The sequence below is a fragment of the Sinocyclocheilus grahami genome, unplaced genomic scaffold (genome assembly GCF_001515645.1).
Source record: "Sinocyclocheilus grahami isolate Dianchi unplaced genomic scaffold, SAMN03320097.WGS_v1.1 scaffold219.1, whole genome shotgun sequence".
NCBI lineage: Eukaryota > Metazoa > Chordata > Actinopteri > Cypriniformes > Cyprinidae > Sinocyclocheilus > Sinocyclocheilus grahami.
This window is the reverse complement of record NW_015505398.1, coordinates 431625-447924: the sequence shown is the minus strand read 5'-3', so window position 1 is coordinate 447924 and position 16300 is coordinate 431625. Positions and strand designations below refer to the sequence as shown.

Below are 16300 nucleotides of genomic sequence, written 5' to 3'. Positions count from 1 at the left end.
TGAATTTTACTGTACATTTCTGCCATATGGACATCAACTTGACATAAATCACCACGGATGAGCTACTACTAAATATAATGTAGAAACTTTAAAATAGAAACTGAAATTTTCTGTTAAGCTGCTTTGCAACGATTTGTATCGTGAAAAGCTCTATACAAATAAACTTGAATTGAATTGCGGTGCAAGTGCGTGCCGAACCGTGGGTGGAGAACAATACGGTTAGATTTTTTACCGAGAACCGTTACACCCCTAATAACTACTGAACTGTCTCTCTCTGCTCAGTAAACTGGAACAGGAGAAAGTAATTTAAAATAAAAAAATTACACACATCAGCTCTAAGAATGGTCTTCCATCCAAAGCCACAGTGCAGGAATGGGGGTGTGTATTAGATCAAGATCTGCATCTCAGTACAATAAATGCAGTGTAGCTAACATAAACGAACATGAAATAAACATAGGCACGTGCAGAGGGGGGTGCGATGGGTGCTTGAGCACCTGCCCCTTTTCCCCTTGATGCCCAAAGTGCCCTTTTGTCAAGGCAATAAAAAAAAAAAAATGCAAAATTAACTGATGACACATGACCAGTGGAGTAGGCAGAAGTTGGTCTATGGTGCACAGACTGGCTATTCTTACCCATCTCCTGGCCTGGGATGTGGCATGTATTAAATAGCCGCTCCCACTGGGCAGAACAGAGTGGAACGCGGTTCATTAGTGCAAAAAACTGCACCATTTTGACCATATGATCAGGAGGCATGAAATATAGAAACATTCACAGAATTAAATAAAGAGATCAATCTCCTTAGTAACAGGCCTAAGGTTAGTTAGGGCTAATTCATTTATTTGTAATAGAGGGAGGTTATTACAAATTATGTTATAGTAGAAGTTATTACAGTGTTGACCCATTAAATGAGTAGTAATTTACAGATAATGTACTTACCCCCTTGTCATCCAAGATCTTTCTTTCTTCAGTCGTAAAGAAATTATGTTTTTTGAGGAAAACATTTCAGGATTTCTCTCCATATAATGGACTTCTATGGTGCCCCCGAGTTTGAACTTCCAAAATGCAGTTTAAATGCAGCTTCAAAGGGCTCTAAATAGGCCTGGGCGATAAAATGGTATCGATATTTATAGACGGTACACCTTCTTCGATATCGATAGAAAAATTGTTCGATATAGCGCACGATATAGGCACATACTATGAGTGACGCAGACAGCACACACAAACACGAACACATGCTGAAATGAGTGCTGTGCCTGCCTGTGATGAGGAGATTGTGAATAAAGAATGAATATTAGTCGAATTTAAAATAAACATTTGCATTTGAATGTTAGGAGTGCATCAGGGAGCATCATCAGTAGCGCGCAAGATGCGGTGATGATGATGTAAGTGACGTTGTTGCATTTTAATGTTTTGTTAGTCTAGCCCACGAGACGCGCCGCTGCTGCGTTATTCATTCAAAATATTAGAGAAATATAGAAGCTCAATGCAGAGAAGATCTTGAATGGGTTAAAACCGAAACCAAGCCATTCACACAGAACACATATTCAGCGCATTTTTTAGATGGACAAATATGAATGCTGCACTCGCGTCTCACAGAAGAGATGTATAGAAAGCCATGCAAAGTTAAAACAGTTTAAACTTTTAGAAAAAACGTCACTCATTTGTGGAGGTTTATTCCTTTTCACTGCGTCTCATATGTTTTTAAAGGCAATCTGTGTGATGGGCGCTTCGGCTCTTTGGATTAAGCAATGCATAAATACATGATGCTGTTTTGTTCATAATTGTTTATGCAATTTACGAAATTATATTTGATTTTTATGAGTTAATTTAGACGTAACACACGTTTTATAGAGTTACTTCCTTGCGTTGACAATTTAAATGCACTGCATTATTTATCTCATTGCGCCCTCGGGAGACAATTAGACCTATACAATAAAGACCTATTTAATCTGCATATAAAACATTAGAAATTAGATATTTAATTTTTATTGTGTTTGATTGTTAAAACAAAAAAATATTTGTTGTGTGTCTCAATAAATTGTGTTAATTATAAATACAGTGGTTAAATAAAATAAAAAAATTCTATTGCTTTTTGTTTTAAAAAGGTTATATAAAATGTCAATAATTATCAATACCGAACGATATGAAACATTATATCGTTGATACAATTTTTTGCTATATTGCCCAGCCCTACTCTAAACGATCCCAGCCGAGGAAGAAGGGTCTTATCTAGTGAAACAATCAGTTATTTTCTAAAGAACTGTACAATTTATATACTTTTTAACCTCAAACGCTCGTCTTGTCTAGCTCTGAGTGTACTCTGTGTTCTGGTTCATGACAGTTAGGGTGTGTCTAAAAACTCCAATGTCATTTTCTCCTCCAACTTCAAAATCATCATACATCGCTGCAGAAGTACCGACCCAGTGTTTACAAAGTGAACATGCAAAGAAGATCAAACGCCCTTTACAAAAAACAGCAAAACCGCGATGTAGGACGATTTTGAAGTTGGAGGAGAAAAAGAGATGGGAGTTTTTCGACATACCCTAACATGAACCGGAATACACAGAGTTCACGCAGAGCTAGACAAGATGAGCGTTTGAGGTTAAAAAGTATATAAATTGTACATTTCTTTAGAAAATAACCAATCGTTTCGCTAGATAAGACCCTTCTTCCTCGGCTGGGATCGTTTAGAGCCCTTTGAAGCTGCATTTAAACTGCATTTGGAAGTTCAAGCTCGGGGGCACCATAGAAGTCCATTAAATGGAGAGAAATCCTGAAAAGTTTTCGTCAAAAAACATAATTTCTTTACGACTGAAGAAAGAAAGACATGAACATCTTGGATGACAAGGGGGTGAGTACATTATCTGTAAATTTTTGTTCTGGAAGTGAACTACTCCTATGTAGGACGATTTTGAAGTTGGAGGAGAAAAAGAGATGGGAGTTTTTCGACATACCCTAACATGAACCGGAATACACAGAGTTCACGCAGAGCTAGACAAGATGAGCGTTTGAGGTTAAAAAGTATATAAATTGTACATTTCTTTAGAAAATAACCAATCGTTTCGCTAGATAAGACCCTTCTTCCTCGGCTGGGATCGTTTAGAGCCCTTTGAAGCTGCATTTAAACTGCATTTTGGAAGTTCAAGCTCGGGGGCACCATAGAAGTCCATTAAATGGAGAGAAATCCTGAAAAGTTTTCATCAAAAAACATAATTTCTTTACGACTGAAGAAAGAAAGACATGAACATCTTGGATGACAAGGGGGTGAGTACATTATCTGTAAATTTTTGTTCTGGAAGTGAACTACTCCTTTAAAGCCTAAAGCTGTAACTCTTTTTTTTACTACTTTGTTATGAAACAAAATGGTAAAGAGACTCACAAATCTACTGGTTTACTTACAAAAACTAGCTGATTAAAACAACATTTTATAGACTATTTATTTTATAGTAAAGATGCAGTAGAAATACGGTAGCTTGTCTAACCGGCTTGATTTGAGCCCGGTCCAGCTTCCTCCTGTAAAGCATGATTGCATGAATGACGTTGCCGGCTCTTGCTGCTTGCAGATGTGTAGGAAAGGCATAAAGAAAGTCCTGTTCAGAGGAAAAAAGTTTCAGAAACCAAGAATGTTTAATCTAATTGAGACCAAACAAAAATATGATCAAGTAGTCAAACTCTGCATACTGCTACAAAGTATGCTGCTAAAATTATCTAGTAGACTATAATATATCTAGGTACTATACTGCACCTAGTGGCTGCACACGCATATGGAGCTGGCAAGTACGATTTACCATTACGTAATAGTTGCTGTTAACCATGATTGGCCCACGACCTCTCAAGTAGATATATTCTTCCCACCAGTCACTGACCTGAAACCCACAGGGATGCAAACTCAGAGGTGAAAAGGATAAAACAGTCACTCCTGTTAAACAGTACATTTCCAGGATCCCATCATGTACAGTGGGTCCCCTGGACTGGAGTTGAACACCACTGTTTACAGTGTCCTTGTTACATGTTACACATACTTACTATAGTAATAACAGTAAATTATGCATAATTACATGCAACTAACCCAAAACCAAACCCTATTTCTAACCCTAATCCTATTATTTTTTGTGGAAGCCACAATTATTTTTTTCAGGATTCTTTAAAGGGGGCGTACAATGCTGTTTCATGCATTCAGAGTTGTTTACACTGTTAAAGAGTCAGACTCTCATGCTAAGCATGGACAAAATTTCAAAAAACAATTTGGACGTATGATGGAGTATTTCTGTGCTAAAAATCTTACTTCCACGTTCGTACAGGTTTCGGAGAGTTATTTTCGATCATGGCTCTTCATGACGTAGACGAGGGTGGAACTCCTTATATGGGCATTTCTCCCAGAAGAGCGCGTCCGCGCACGCATCGACCAGAGTGAGAGTGAGAGTGAGAGCGAGAGCGAGAGCGAGAGCGAGATCGCGGCCATCAACGCTCTTCATCTGGCGGCAGCGCTGCACGGGACTCACTCAGGAAGAATGTCTCCAAAAGAAGTGTGTTTTTGGTTGTAAGGGAAAGATAACTTTGTTCAGCTTCCTAAAGAACCCAGCGTTATGTAAACAGTGGATGCAGTTTGTTTTTCCGGAGCAGCAACAGAGTTTCACAAGTGTGTTTGTTGACGAACGTTTTATAAGAAAGACCCAGTTCGATGCTGGATTTGCACATCGTTTGATACTGAAGGATGGAGCGGTCGAGCTATAAAAGATCCCGGTTATGATTCAGAGCAGTAGACGGTAAGTGAAACTGCATCAAATGTCTGTATTTTATTGGCAGTCGGAGCTCAAGTGTTCGTCAATCTTTAGCTCCGCCCACGGCGCGCCTCCAGGAGCTCGGCTTTTTCCGGAGAGAATCGTAAAGCTGTATCTTTCTTTTATAAATATAATAAAACTAAAGACTTTTTGGAGATATAAAGGATGCAGTACTACTCTATAGGTACTCAAGATTAACATGAGATTGGGTGAAACTGTGTGTGTTATCTCCCCTTTAAAGATAGAAAGTTTAAAAGAACAGCATTTATTTGAAAAAATATATATATTTGTAACAATGAACATGTCTTTACTGTCACTTTTGATCAATTTAATGCATCTCTGCTAAAAAAAAGTTAAAAAATAAATAAAGTACTGACCTCAAGCTTTTGGTAGTTTCAATGGTAGTGTGGATAAAATAATAAGCTTGCCATTTTAAAGATTGAAAATGTATTATATTAATCTATTATATTATATATATATATATATATATATTATAATATACAGTAGTTGTGAAATATTTTGTCATTTTTTGTAAATATTTGTTTAACTAAGAAAATATGTGACCCTGGACCACAAAACCAGTCATAAGGGTAAATTTTCTGAAATTGAGATGTATACATCATCTGAAAGCTGAATGAATAAGCTTTCCATTGATGTATGGTTTGTTATGATGGGACAATATTTGGCCGAGATATAACTATTTGAAAATCTGGAATGTGAGGGTGCAAAACAGTCAAAATATTGAGAAAATCGCCTTTAAAGTAAGATGAAGTTCTTAGCAATGCATATTACTAATCAAAAATTAAGTTTTGATATATTTACGGTAGGAAATTTACTGAATATTTTCATGATCTTTACTTAATATCCGAATGATTTTTGGCATAAAAGAAAAATTGATAATTTTGACCCACGCAGTGTATTTTTGTCTATTGCTAAAAATATACCCCAGTGACTTAAGACTGGTTCTGTGCTCCAGGGTCACATATAACAACATAATGCAAGAACTTAAACTCCTGCTGCAGTTCCTCATTGAAATGTTGAGAAATGTGTTTTACTTACATAATTGGTGGCCCACCAAGACTTCAGCTTGAGGTACCACTGAAGTTTTGGTCCAAGGTTCTTCTCAAAATCAAGTGCAAGACTCTGCATTCTTCGGTGTTCCTCGTCGCTCAGCAGTGGTTGAACTGACTCAAGATACTACAGGTCCAACATTTCAAAAAAAAGAAAGAAAGAAAGCACAGCTAAAATTCACACCTAAAAGCAAAATCTCACTGCCAGGGCGGTCAAAAAATTTGTATTAACTTAAATCCAAGCATATTCATAATGAATGCCAGCAACTGGCAAATCAAAACTAAGCTAGTTTTGTTTTTCTAGTACCGTTCTGAACAGCGTGCATGTTTTAGTAAGTTAACTCACTTCATCCACGCTGTGCAACCTACCTTTAAAATCAGTAGATAATCACCTGAGCAAGTTAACTGAAAACAAGTGACCAAAATTCACATTGAAAAACTAAGTGGAGTGCAGCTATTCCTGGTTTACCAATCTGACATTTATATAACTGAATAAAACATCTCAAATAAAAACAATATTAAACTGAAGAAGAGTTTTGATCTGGTTGTTGTAAAGATGAATAACCTACTCTTCTCATAGTGTCCTTCACAGATGGCACAGGTAAATGAGGGAGAGAGTTCTGGAAGCTGTATAGCATTGGTGTTTGCATTCCAGAAAAAATGTTCACTAGAATCTGCAACGTCAGAGAACAGCAAACAGAAGAGTTCAAAACAACCAAGAATGGATTAGTGAGCATAAACTGTTCCAGAAAACAGTTATCACAAATACACACCAGCCATAGTCGAATTTGCCAGGTCATTTTGCCATGGGGAGCAAACATCCAGCCGTGCCAAGACAGCAGACCCTTCAGGACAGTCCTCATGCTGAATATGATGGCAATCCACAGACCCGTGCCCACCATGACACCCCCAACTAACATCTGCTTTTGTACAGACATGTACCTACTGCAAAAACAGAAGCATAAAGGCTGGAATACACTACACGAATAGGATAAAACACTAGGCATCATACACTTGCCGACTTTGTAAATGGTTCCAGAGAAAAACTGTGCATCATACAGTAAACGACTGAGAATCACACATTTCCAGACTTGCAACTCATCCAAACACTAAAATTGTCTTAAAATATTAAACGTGTTTGATATACCCCAACTGGATGGAATCAAACGCTGCTTTCCAAATATGCCTACTTCCTATATAATAATAATTCCTATATAACAATACTATACACCAGGCAAAAACAGTATATGAAAAGAGTATGTCTGAATTCTATTGAAGCTTGTTTCTGAGACTGAATAAAAAATAAAAAAGGTAACTGTGATGTTTACATCTCACAATTCAGACTTTTTTCCCGTTTCTTTTGCATGTTATAAATTTAGAATTGTGAGATACAGTATATTGCCATTCTGACTTTTTCTCAGAATTTCACGTTTATATCTCACAACTCTGACTTTCTTTCTCACAACTGAGTTTATCTCGCAATTCTGACTTTATAACTCACAACTGTGAGATTATGTCTCAAAATTCTGACTATTTCTCACAACTGAGTTTATCTCACAATTCTGACTTTATAACTCACAACTGTGAGTTTATATCTTGCAATTCTGACATTATAACTCACAACTGAGTTTATATCTCACAATTCTGACTTTATTTCTCACAACTGAGTTTATCTCACAATTCTGACTTTATAACTCACAACTGTGAGTTTATATCTTGCAATTCTGACATTATAACTCACAACTGAGTTTATATCTCACAATTCTGACTTTATTTCTCACAACTGTGAGATTATGTCTCAAAATTCTGACTATTTCTCACAACTGAGTTTATATCTCACAATTCTGACTTTATAACTCACAACTGTGAGTTTATATCTTGCAATTCTGACATTATAACTCACAATAATGTAAGCTCACAATTCTGAGAAAAAGGTCAGAAAGTTGTTGTTTTTTTATTAAGTGGCAGAAACGAGCTTCCATAGAATCCATAGTATTGAGTAGGTGAAAGGTACGAGGACGACTGCTGATATACTGAACTGAGTACACAATGTACATGCAATTTTTTTTGTGAAATCTGTTCGACTCCAACTACCCAAAATCTGCAGATTGGCTCTAACTCATCCAAACTGCGGCAAAAATCTGTGGAAAAGTAGTATAGTGTATTCAGAGGAGTCTTACTGAGAAAAACCTCTGATACACACTAATGTAATTTAAAACATAATTCCACATGCACTTTATTGCATTATGAAATACCATACAGCATAAATAAACCAGGCATACCTGACTGGGACATGTCTGCCAAGTTTGACGAGCAGGCCTAAAGAAGGGTCCACTTTTAAATAATGAGCTCTTCCCAAGTACCCTGCCAACACCAGCATGAACCCTGGTGCACTCCCTGGGTAAACACCATTCAAAATCCCATTCTGTGGGCACAATGAAAAATCATATTCATTCTACAATTTATCTTGAAAAGGTAGGTAACACTTCCACAGAAAATGTAAGAAACAAAATCCTAGTACCTTAAAGCGAATGAATTTCTTCTTCCAGGAGTGAAGTCCGGAGAGGTAGACCTGCCGAAGGGCCTCATGACTGAGCTGAAAGTCAATGCCATCAGGGCCGACAGTAAACTGAAAGGCCACGGCCTGATGAGCTTCTGCCATACTGGATCACCACTAACAATTCAGTGAAAGAACAACATTCTTTAATACAAGACACAAGAGGTGACTAGCTCAAAGTACTGTATTACTGTACCATGCTGTCATTTTGCTGTTTACATGCTATAACCTGCTTTTTAGCTGTTAATAAATTACCATCCAATGACTAACCACCCCTTAATTACTTGCTTGCCTCTATTTGACAAGCAAGCACAATACTCCCAAGTGTCTGAATTATAATATAATTATAATAAAGCCATTAATATTTCTAAACCGAAAATTGCTGAAGTTCACATCAAGCTGACCCATTCAAGTTCATTTTCAAATCACACCGGCTTATTACATATTGAGAAGACTGCTTCGATTCTACAGAGCTTTTAAAAACAACTAACTATTTATCTAGAAAGTTGCAGATGTAATTGCACATAGCGATGCATACAGACCTGATGATGATGATGCGGCCGCCTTTTCCTCTAGATACAGTATCTATCTATCAAACACAACTAAATCACGTGATTTAATACAGGCGAACAGACATTAATCGTAACGTTAAATGACTCGCAAACACCTTTGAATCTGGCTCTGCTGAATAAAATATTTGAAGATCTAGATTTGTTATCTACATGTGGGTGTTTACTTAGTGAACTATGGCTAACCCGGTGGACTGTTATTTACGTATTTATTATTTTCTGCCATATGCCAGACTTACCGTCTTTTTTCTATCTATCAAACACAACTAAATCACGTGATTTAATACAGGCGAAGAGACATTAATCGTAACGTTAAATGACTCGCAAACACCTTTGAATCTGGCTCTGCTGAATAAAATATTTGAAGATCTAGATTTGTTATCTACATGTGGGTGTTTACTTAGTGAACTATGGCTAACCCGGTGGACTGTTATTTACGTATTTATTATTTTCTGCCATATGCCAGACTTACCGTCTTTTGATTATTTATTCTCCTGGTCAGACCTGTGAACTTGATCAAATTAACTGTACAATCGGACACGCATTCGATTAAATGGCACGATGATTCCAGGTCAGGATAGCAAGGTTTATCTTGCTAACGTTAGACTTTTCCCCCGTCTGTTTCTTTAACAGAGCGCTAGACAATATAGCCCTTCCACTCTCCAGTAAGCATGTGGCTAAACCACCGTACTTACAAAATGGTATACATTTTTGAAATTGCGTGCGAACAGGTTTATTTAAATATAAGATGAATATCAGATACGTTGGATTTTTATTATTAGAGATTAGGGTTTTACCTTCATCATCTAAGAAGATCTGTGTTGAGAAATCGGAGCACATGAAAGGATCACGTGCTTCACCGCGTGCCCAACACGGAAGTGAAGGCTGAGTGGACTTACTGCCTGCTGTATAAACTTCTTTACGGAGAGAAAATAGGACCACAAAAGTAAAGCATATTCGCAACATCCCCATAGGGTGTTTACTGATGACTTTCAACAGGAGATATTAGGATTACTTACTTTACAAACAAACAGACAGTAGGGTACCAATATGAAGACTCGGGGGCTCACTCGGTCCTGTAGAATAGTTTTTGTCAGTCTGGTCATTTGCAGCATTTGTACTGTGAATGGTGAGTAACATCTTAAATCCTAAGTACTTTCCCCCCCCAATGCTCTTTTTCCAGTTGAACCTTCTTAAAAGTATTGAGTGTCACAGCTTCATTCAAATAGTTCGAGCTTTTGGCTTTTTTACTTTTGACAATAGTATGGACATCTTTTTATCTGTTATATATAATACAGAAAACAAAAGGAAATGATACTGCAAGTATTACCATATTTAAATAGTGAATGTTTCTAATTGTGGGAAGGAGTTTATTTGTGGTTAATGAACATTTCACACATTTGTACTTCATGCAGTGTGTCTTTTCCCCTCTGTCTAGTTTAGACCACCTTTTACAAAAGGCATTTGTATTGTTAAATTAACATACTGGTAGTAGTTTGTTTTAAAAGCAAGAAAAGAAAACAAAAACACTTATGTAGTATAATTTCTCTTTATTTGTCTTGTTCATTGTGTCTTATTTATTCTATCCAAATAATTATATTATCCTGTTAAATGGAATGCAGGTGGATTTAATATAGGGTGGATCTCAATAAGTGTGTTAACCGTCCGAATGAGATGTCCAGTCCATTGTGAGGACAGAACAAATCCAGTCCACTGCAGGGAGGTAGAAAGAGATTTGCACTCGACTGGATAGTATGATTCACAACTCCAAAAGTCTGGAAAGTCAATTTGTTGTATAGGAAATTACCTTTAATTTCTTGCTCAAGCATAGTCAAGGAACCCAGTCTTAACCTCTACATCTAATCTTAATGAGCTCAGAGGGTAACCATGGCACAAATCTCCCAGCTTTTCAGGAAGCATGTTGTGTAACGTTTCACTCATCTTAGAAACGTGTGCCTAAGAGCATTTTATGTTCTTATATTCTGTTCATGCCTTTTCTGTCATGTTGGTCAGCCAGAATGAAGCGCAATGAATGCTGATGCTTTCCAAACAAAACATGAGCAGCATTTAATTAGGTGGCTGTTTTGTGTTATTATTTGCCATTTATCTGATTGCTTTGGATATGTTTTGTGCTGCACTCATACACGTACTGATAACACAGTATAAGCTCTTTTTCATGTTCACTTATCTAGAAATAAAATAGAACCTTTCCTACCCTTAAAAAGTATACATCTGCTTTTGAAAGTTAACCATGTGCATTGGCTATGCTGCTCACATCTCTTATCTTTTGTACTCTCCTGATCCTGTTGAGAAGCGTGAAAAGCATTTTTTCCCCTCTTTACTCCTTTGTATCTCTCGAAGCTTAATATGCAGGACCACTCCATCTGTTGCCGAATTATAAAATAAGATCTAATTCCAGTCTAATCTTTCTAATTCCATTCACTCCTGCTTATGTGTGTCTCTATAGGAGATTACTGCAAGGTGAACCTGTGTCATAATGGAGGGACGTGTGTGACTGGCATTGGAGAAGATCCCTTCTTCTGCATCTGTGCCGAAGGATTTGCTGGAGATACGTGCAATGCCACTGAGAATGGTCAGAAATGTTGTTTGTCTGAATTTTCCTGGTTTAATGCTCATTTGAATTTCAGATTAGGTTTGTATGGATCACCCTGTTCCCTGTGGAAAGCCTTACTGCTCAGAGGTTGCTCTTTCATAGCTTACTTAATGAGGCTCTCAGTTGTTTAATTTGATTTTCAACTTTGTCTCCAGCATTGACAATGCTTTAAATTTGTGATTTGTGTTCTGATTTTCGATTGCAGATTTTGGTATCTTGGCAACACCGTTTTAAACCTTAAGATTTTTTTCTGAAACAAGGAGACATATCATATTGCTCCTTTCTTTAGAAGAAAAATATGAGACATGGGAATCTCATTGCTGTCTAGGAAGAACAATTCAAATTCTCAAATAGACTCAGTTCCAGAATCAAATCACTGAGGGTGCTTCTGAAATTAGTGAGGGTGTTCTAGCCTTAATGCGCATCTATTATGATATCACTATGTCGCTCATTGCAATTATGAGAGTGAATCCTGTATTTATATGTGGATGTCACTCCTGGAATTTTGCAGTGTGTATGTGGCCATTGGTCCTCTTAGCAGCATGAAAAACAAAACTGTAATTAAAATTCTGAATGGATTATATATAGTCTAGAAAGTGTGCAAAGAGTATTCCCTTTATAATCACTAAAAAGCTGACACTCATCTTGGTGCACGGTGATCTCACAAAGAGTTCCTTTGTAATTAATTAAGCTCTCTCCACTCATTTACATCAGGTTAACACTTTGTTATAATGAGAGGATTCGTAAGCGTGCATAACTCTGTCATTTTGAGCAGGATTTTACTTAACAACTTGTATGTCAGATATGTCTGTGATTAGCAATATTACTCATCACTGCAAAAACACGTAAATAGAAACCTTTTAAGCAAACACAAATATGTACTGTGATCTTGCTTTTGTTTGACTCTGCTTAGCACTTTCTATTATATTGCAGCCATTTGCTAAAATCATTTAAGTTAATTTTTTTTCCTCATTAATGTACACACAGCACCCCATATTGACAGAAAAACACAGAATTGTTGACATTTTTGCAGATTTATTAAAAAAGAAAAACTGAAATATCACATGGTCCTAAGTATTCAGACCCTTTGCTGTGACACTCATATATTTAACTCGGGTGCTGTCCATTTCTTCTGATCATCCTTGAGATGGTTCTACACCTTCATTTGAGTCTAGCTGTGTTTGATTATACTGATTGGACTTGATTTGGAAAGCCACACACCTGTCTATATAAGACCTTACTGCTCACAGTGCATGTCAGAGCAAATGAGAATTATGAGGTCAAAGGAACTGCCTGAAGAGCTCAGAGACAGAATTGTGGCAAGGCACAGATCTGGCCAAGGTTACAAAAAAATTTCTGCTGCACTTAAGGTTCCCAAGAGCACAGTGGCCTCCATTCCTTAAATGGAAGACGTTTGGGACGATCAGAACCCTTCCTAGAGCTGGCCGTCCGGCCAAACTGAGCTATTGGGGGAGAAGAGCCTTGGTGAGAGAGGTAAAGAAGAACCCAAAGATCACTGTGGCTGAGCTCCAGAGATGCAGTCGGGAGATGGGAGAAAGTTTTAGAAAGTCAACCATCACTGCAGCCCTCCACCAGTCGGGGCTTTATGGCAGAGTGGCCCGATGGAAGCCTCTCCTCAGTGCAAGACACATGAAAGCCCGCATGGAGTTGTGAGATGGTGAGAAATAAGATTCTCTGGTCGGATGAGGCCAAGATAGAACTTTTTGGCCTTAATTCTAAGCGGTATGTGTGGAGAAAACCAGGCACTGCTCATCACCTGTCCAATACAGTCCCAACAGTGAAGCATGGTGGTGGCGGCATCATGCTGTGGGGGTGTTTTTCAGCTGCAGGGACAGGACGACTGGTTGCAATTGAGGGAAAGATGAATGCGGCCAAGTACAGGGATATCCTGGACGAAAACCTTCTCCAGAGTGCTCAGGACCTCAGACTGGGCCGAAGGTTTACCTTCCAACAAGACAATGACCCTAAGCACACAGCTAAAATAACGAAGGAGAGGCTTTTCAACAACTCTGTGACTGTTCTTGAATGGCCCAGCCAGAGCCCTAACTTAAACCCAATTGTGCATTTCTGGAGAGACCTAAAAATGGCTGTCCATCAACGTTTACCATCCAACCTGCCAGAACTGGAGAGGCTCTGCAAGGAGGAATGGCAGAGGATCCCCAAGTCCAGGTGTGAAAAACTTGTTGCATCTTTCCCAAAAAGACTCATGGCTGTATTAGATCAAAAGGGTGCTTCTACTAAATACTGAGCAAAGGGTCTGAATACTTAGGACCATGTGATATTTCAGTTTTTCTTTTTTAATAAATCTGCAAAAATGTCAACAATTCTGTGTTTTTCTGTCAATATGGGGTGCTGTGTACACATTAATGAGGGAAAAAAATTTACTTAAAATGATTTTAGCAAATGGCTGCAATATAACAAAGAGTGAAAAATTTAAGGGGGTCTGAATACTTTCCGTACCCACTGTACAATGGCACTGGTGTAAACACCAGACACACCCAGGATGTTGAGCAGTCAGTGGTGGTTAAAGAGAGCTGTAACCATAGTGAGTTTTAAATAGGCTTTGTTAACATTTTCCAGTCCACACAAGTTCCTTTCCATGTATGATTTAACTCTCTGCTGCCTGAGGTCCTCTATAGTGGACACATCTATTAAAGCCATTTTAACCGTTGAGATTATTACAAATTATCCATACTTGTAATTCTATATAAATAGGTGCGTTCATTCCATGTCGGAATTATGTAATTACAAGATTCTGACCATGGCAATGTCATGTGGAAATGTTCAAAAATAGCAGCGGCATTAAAATGTAGTTAAGTAGTGATTTCATAATATTTCTGTTTATAATTGCTATAATTGACTGTTGTTAATATTTTAATGGAAGATTTTTCTGAAACTAAACTAAAGACATACAATACAATCAAATGTAGCTAGCACAGAGTTAAATTAAGCTAAACTCACTATAAGTTGATTAATAAGGTATTTGCATAATGACTGTTACTTGTTTTCACAGTAGTTTACAGTGTTGCCATAGAAATGTATAATTCATAGTCCGAGAATGTGAGGACAGCTGTAAGTAGAATGTCCGGGGTGTCATCTCGTAATTATGGTAATTATGACATGGCGTGAACACCTCTTTATATGGCATTGTGGTTTTTATTTACGACAAATTCAAAACGGCTGATGAAAGTGGTGGTTCACCACACACCTCTGAACTCCTCTAATGCTAAATTGCAGTGGACCAATGCATAATACATAATTTTGTAAAACTAAAAAGGATATTAGGAATATTTAAAAAATAACTTTGGTATTTAATAATTCATGCATCAAAGGGGTTAAAATCCAAAGTGAAAAATACAGATTTTACAGATATTAGAATAGCACTGGCACTGAAAGGCCTTCAAATGCAGCCAGGAACATTCCTGACAGACAGCCTCAGTGCAGTTAGGCAAGACTTAATCAAGCCAAAGAGGTTTTATACTTGAGAAGAACAGTGCGGACCAGCCTTTGGGGATTAAGGAGGTCCTAAAAGAACTAAACCTCATCTGGTATTTAACATGTTTGTTTGAATTAAACAATTTTTAATTAAATCCCTTTTCTTAAGACTTTTAGTATTTGGTTCAGAATATGTTTCAGTATTATAAAAAGTTCATAACTCACAATAAAAAGTTGATTTCTCAAGACACCTTCTTCAGCAGCACATCTGACCTAGATTGATTTAATCTATGTGTATGCAGACATTGAGCAGAATTATGTTTTTCATGTTCTTCAATCCTCTTAACAGTTTAGGAGCAAAACAACTTCTGTTGTTTGGGCATGAATATGGCGTTTTCTTTTCTATTACAGCTGAACAAAAGAATAAGAAGCACAGTGTTGTGTTTCTGCATGTATCAGCTAGGCTGTTCGTTTTGTAATCATTTTCCAAAACCAAACAGGGTAAAAAGCAGCCCACTGAATAGTATATACTGTGTTCAAATGTTTGGGATTCTTTTTTTTTTTAAAGAAGCCTCCTGATTACCAAGGCTACATTTATTGACATTAATCAAAAGTATTGTAAAAGCAGTAATATAGTGCAACACTATAGCATTTTTTTATTTGAATATGATCTTTTATATCATGTAATTTATTCCTGTGATGATAAAGCTGAATTTTCAGCTGCTATTACTCAAGTCTTCAGTTTCACATAATCTTTCAGAAATCATTCTAATATGCTGATTTGCCGCTCAAGAAACATTTCTCATTATGATGTTGAAAACGGTTGTGCTGCTTAATATTTTGTGGATATTGTGATACTGTACTTTTTTCACAATTCTTTGATGGATAGAAAGTTCAAAAGAACAGCAATTATTTGAAATATAAATATTGTGTCAAATGTATATCTTTACTGTCACTTATGTCACAATGTAATGCATTATTGCGGAATAAATGTATCAATTTCTTCAATAAATACATCAAGTTTTATAACTTCAATAAGACAGTTTTAATTTTTTTTTATTAAAAAATGTACTTTAAAGTTAAGAAAATTGTAAAAACAAACATCCTGTAACGTGTTTAATTTCAGTAGACGTGCTGTAGTTGCAGTTTGCAGCAGTTTACTGGAAATGCAGACCATCCCATCCCACCCTGCACTCCACACAGAACTCTCTGTCCCCTTTGAGGAAAATTAGAGATCCTGCAGCCACCTGTGT

The 16300-nt window shown here is 37.2% G+C and overlaps 1 protein-coding gene across 4 annotated transcripts in view; it reads right to left on the bottom strand.

The window, feature by feature from the left end:
- The window catches only part of LOC107596417 (carnitine O-palmitoyltransferase 1, liver isoform-like), a 20250-nt gene extending 10628 nt beyond the window's left edge, over window positions 1–9622 (bottom strand). The window contains exons 1-10 of one of the 4 annotated variants that reach the window (XM_016287148.1): window positions 9450–9622; window positions 8951–9010; window positions 8373–8525; window positions 8134–8276; window positions 6625–6796; window positions 6421–6525; window positions 5841–5978; window positions 3789–3866; window positions 3483–3590; window positions 633–720 (exon numbers count right to left, since the gene is read on the bottom strand). In XM_016287148.1, the coding sequence (XP_016142634.1) occupies window positions 633–720; window positions 3483–3590; window positions 3789–3866; window positions 5841–5978; window positions 6421–6525; window positions 6625–6796; window positions 8134–8276; window positions 8373–8513 (973 nt within the window). In that variant the 5' untranslated portion in view covers window positions 8514–8525; window positions 8951–9010; window positions 9450–9622. Of the gene's footprint in view, window positions 1–632; window positions 721–3482; window positions 3591–3788; window positions 3867–5840; window positions 5979–6420; window positions 6526–6624; window positions 6797–8133; window positions 8277–8372; window positions 8535–8950; window positions 9011–9449 lie in introns of all 4 variants that reach the window. The other 3 variants (XM_016287147.1, XM_016287143.1, XM_016287144.1) reach the window with 3 other exon arrangements.
- Window positions 9623–16300: the final 6678 nt, after the last annotated feature.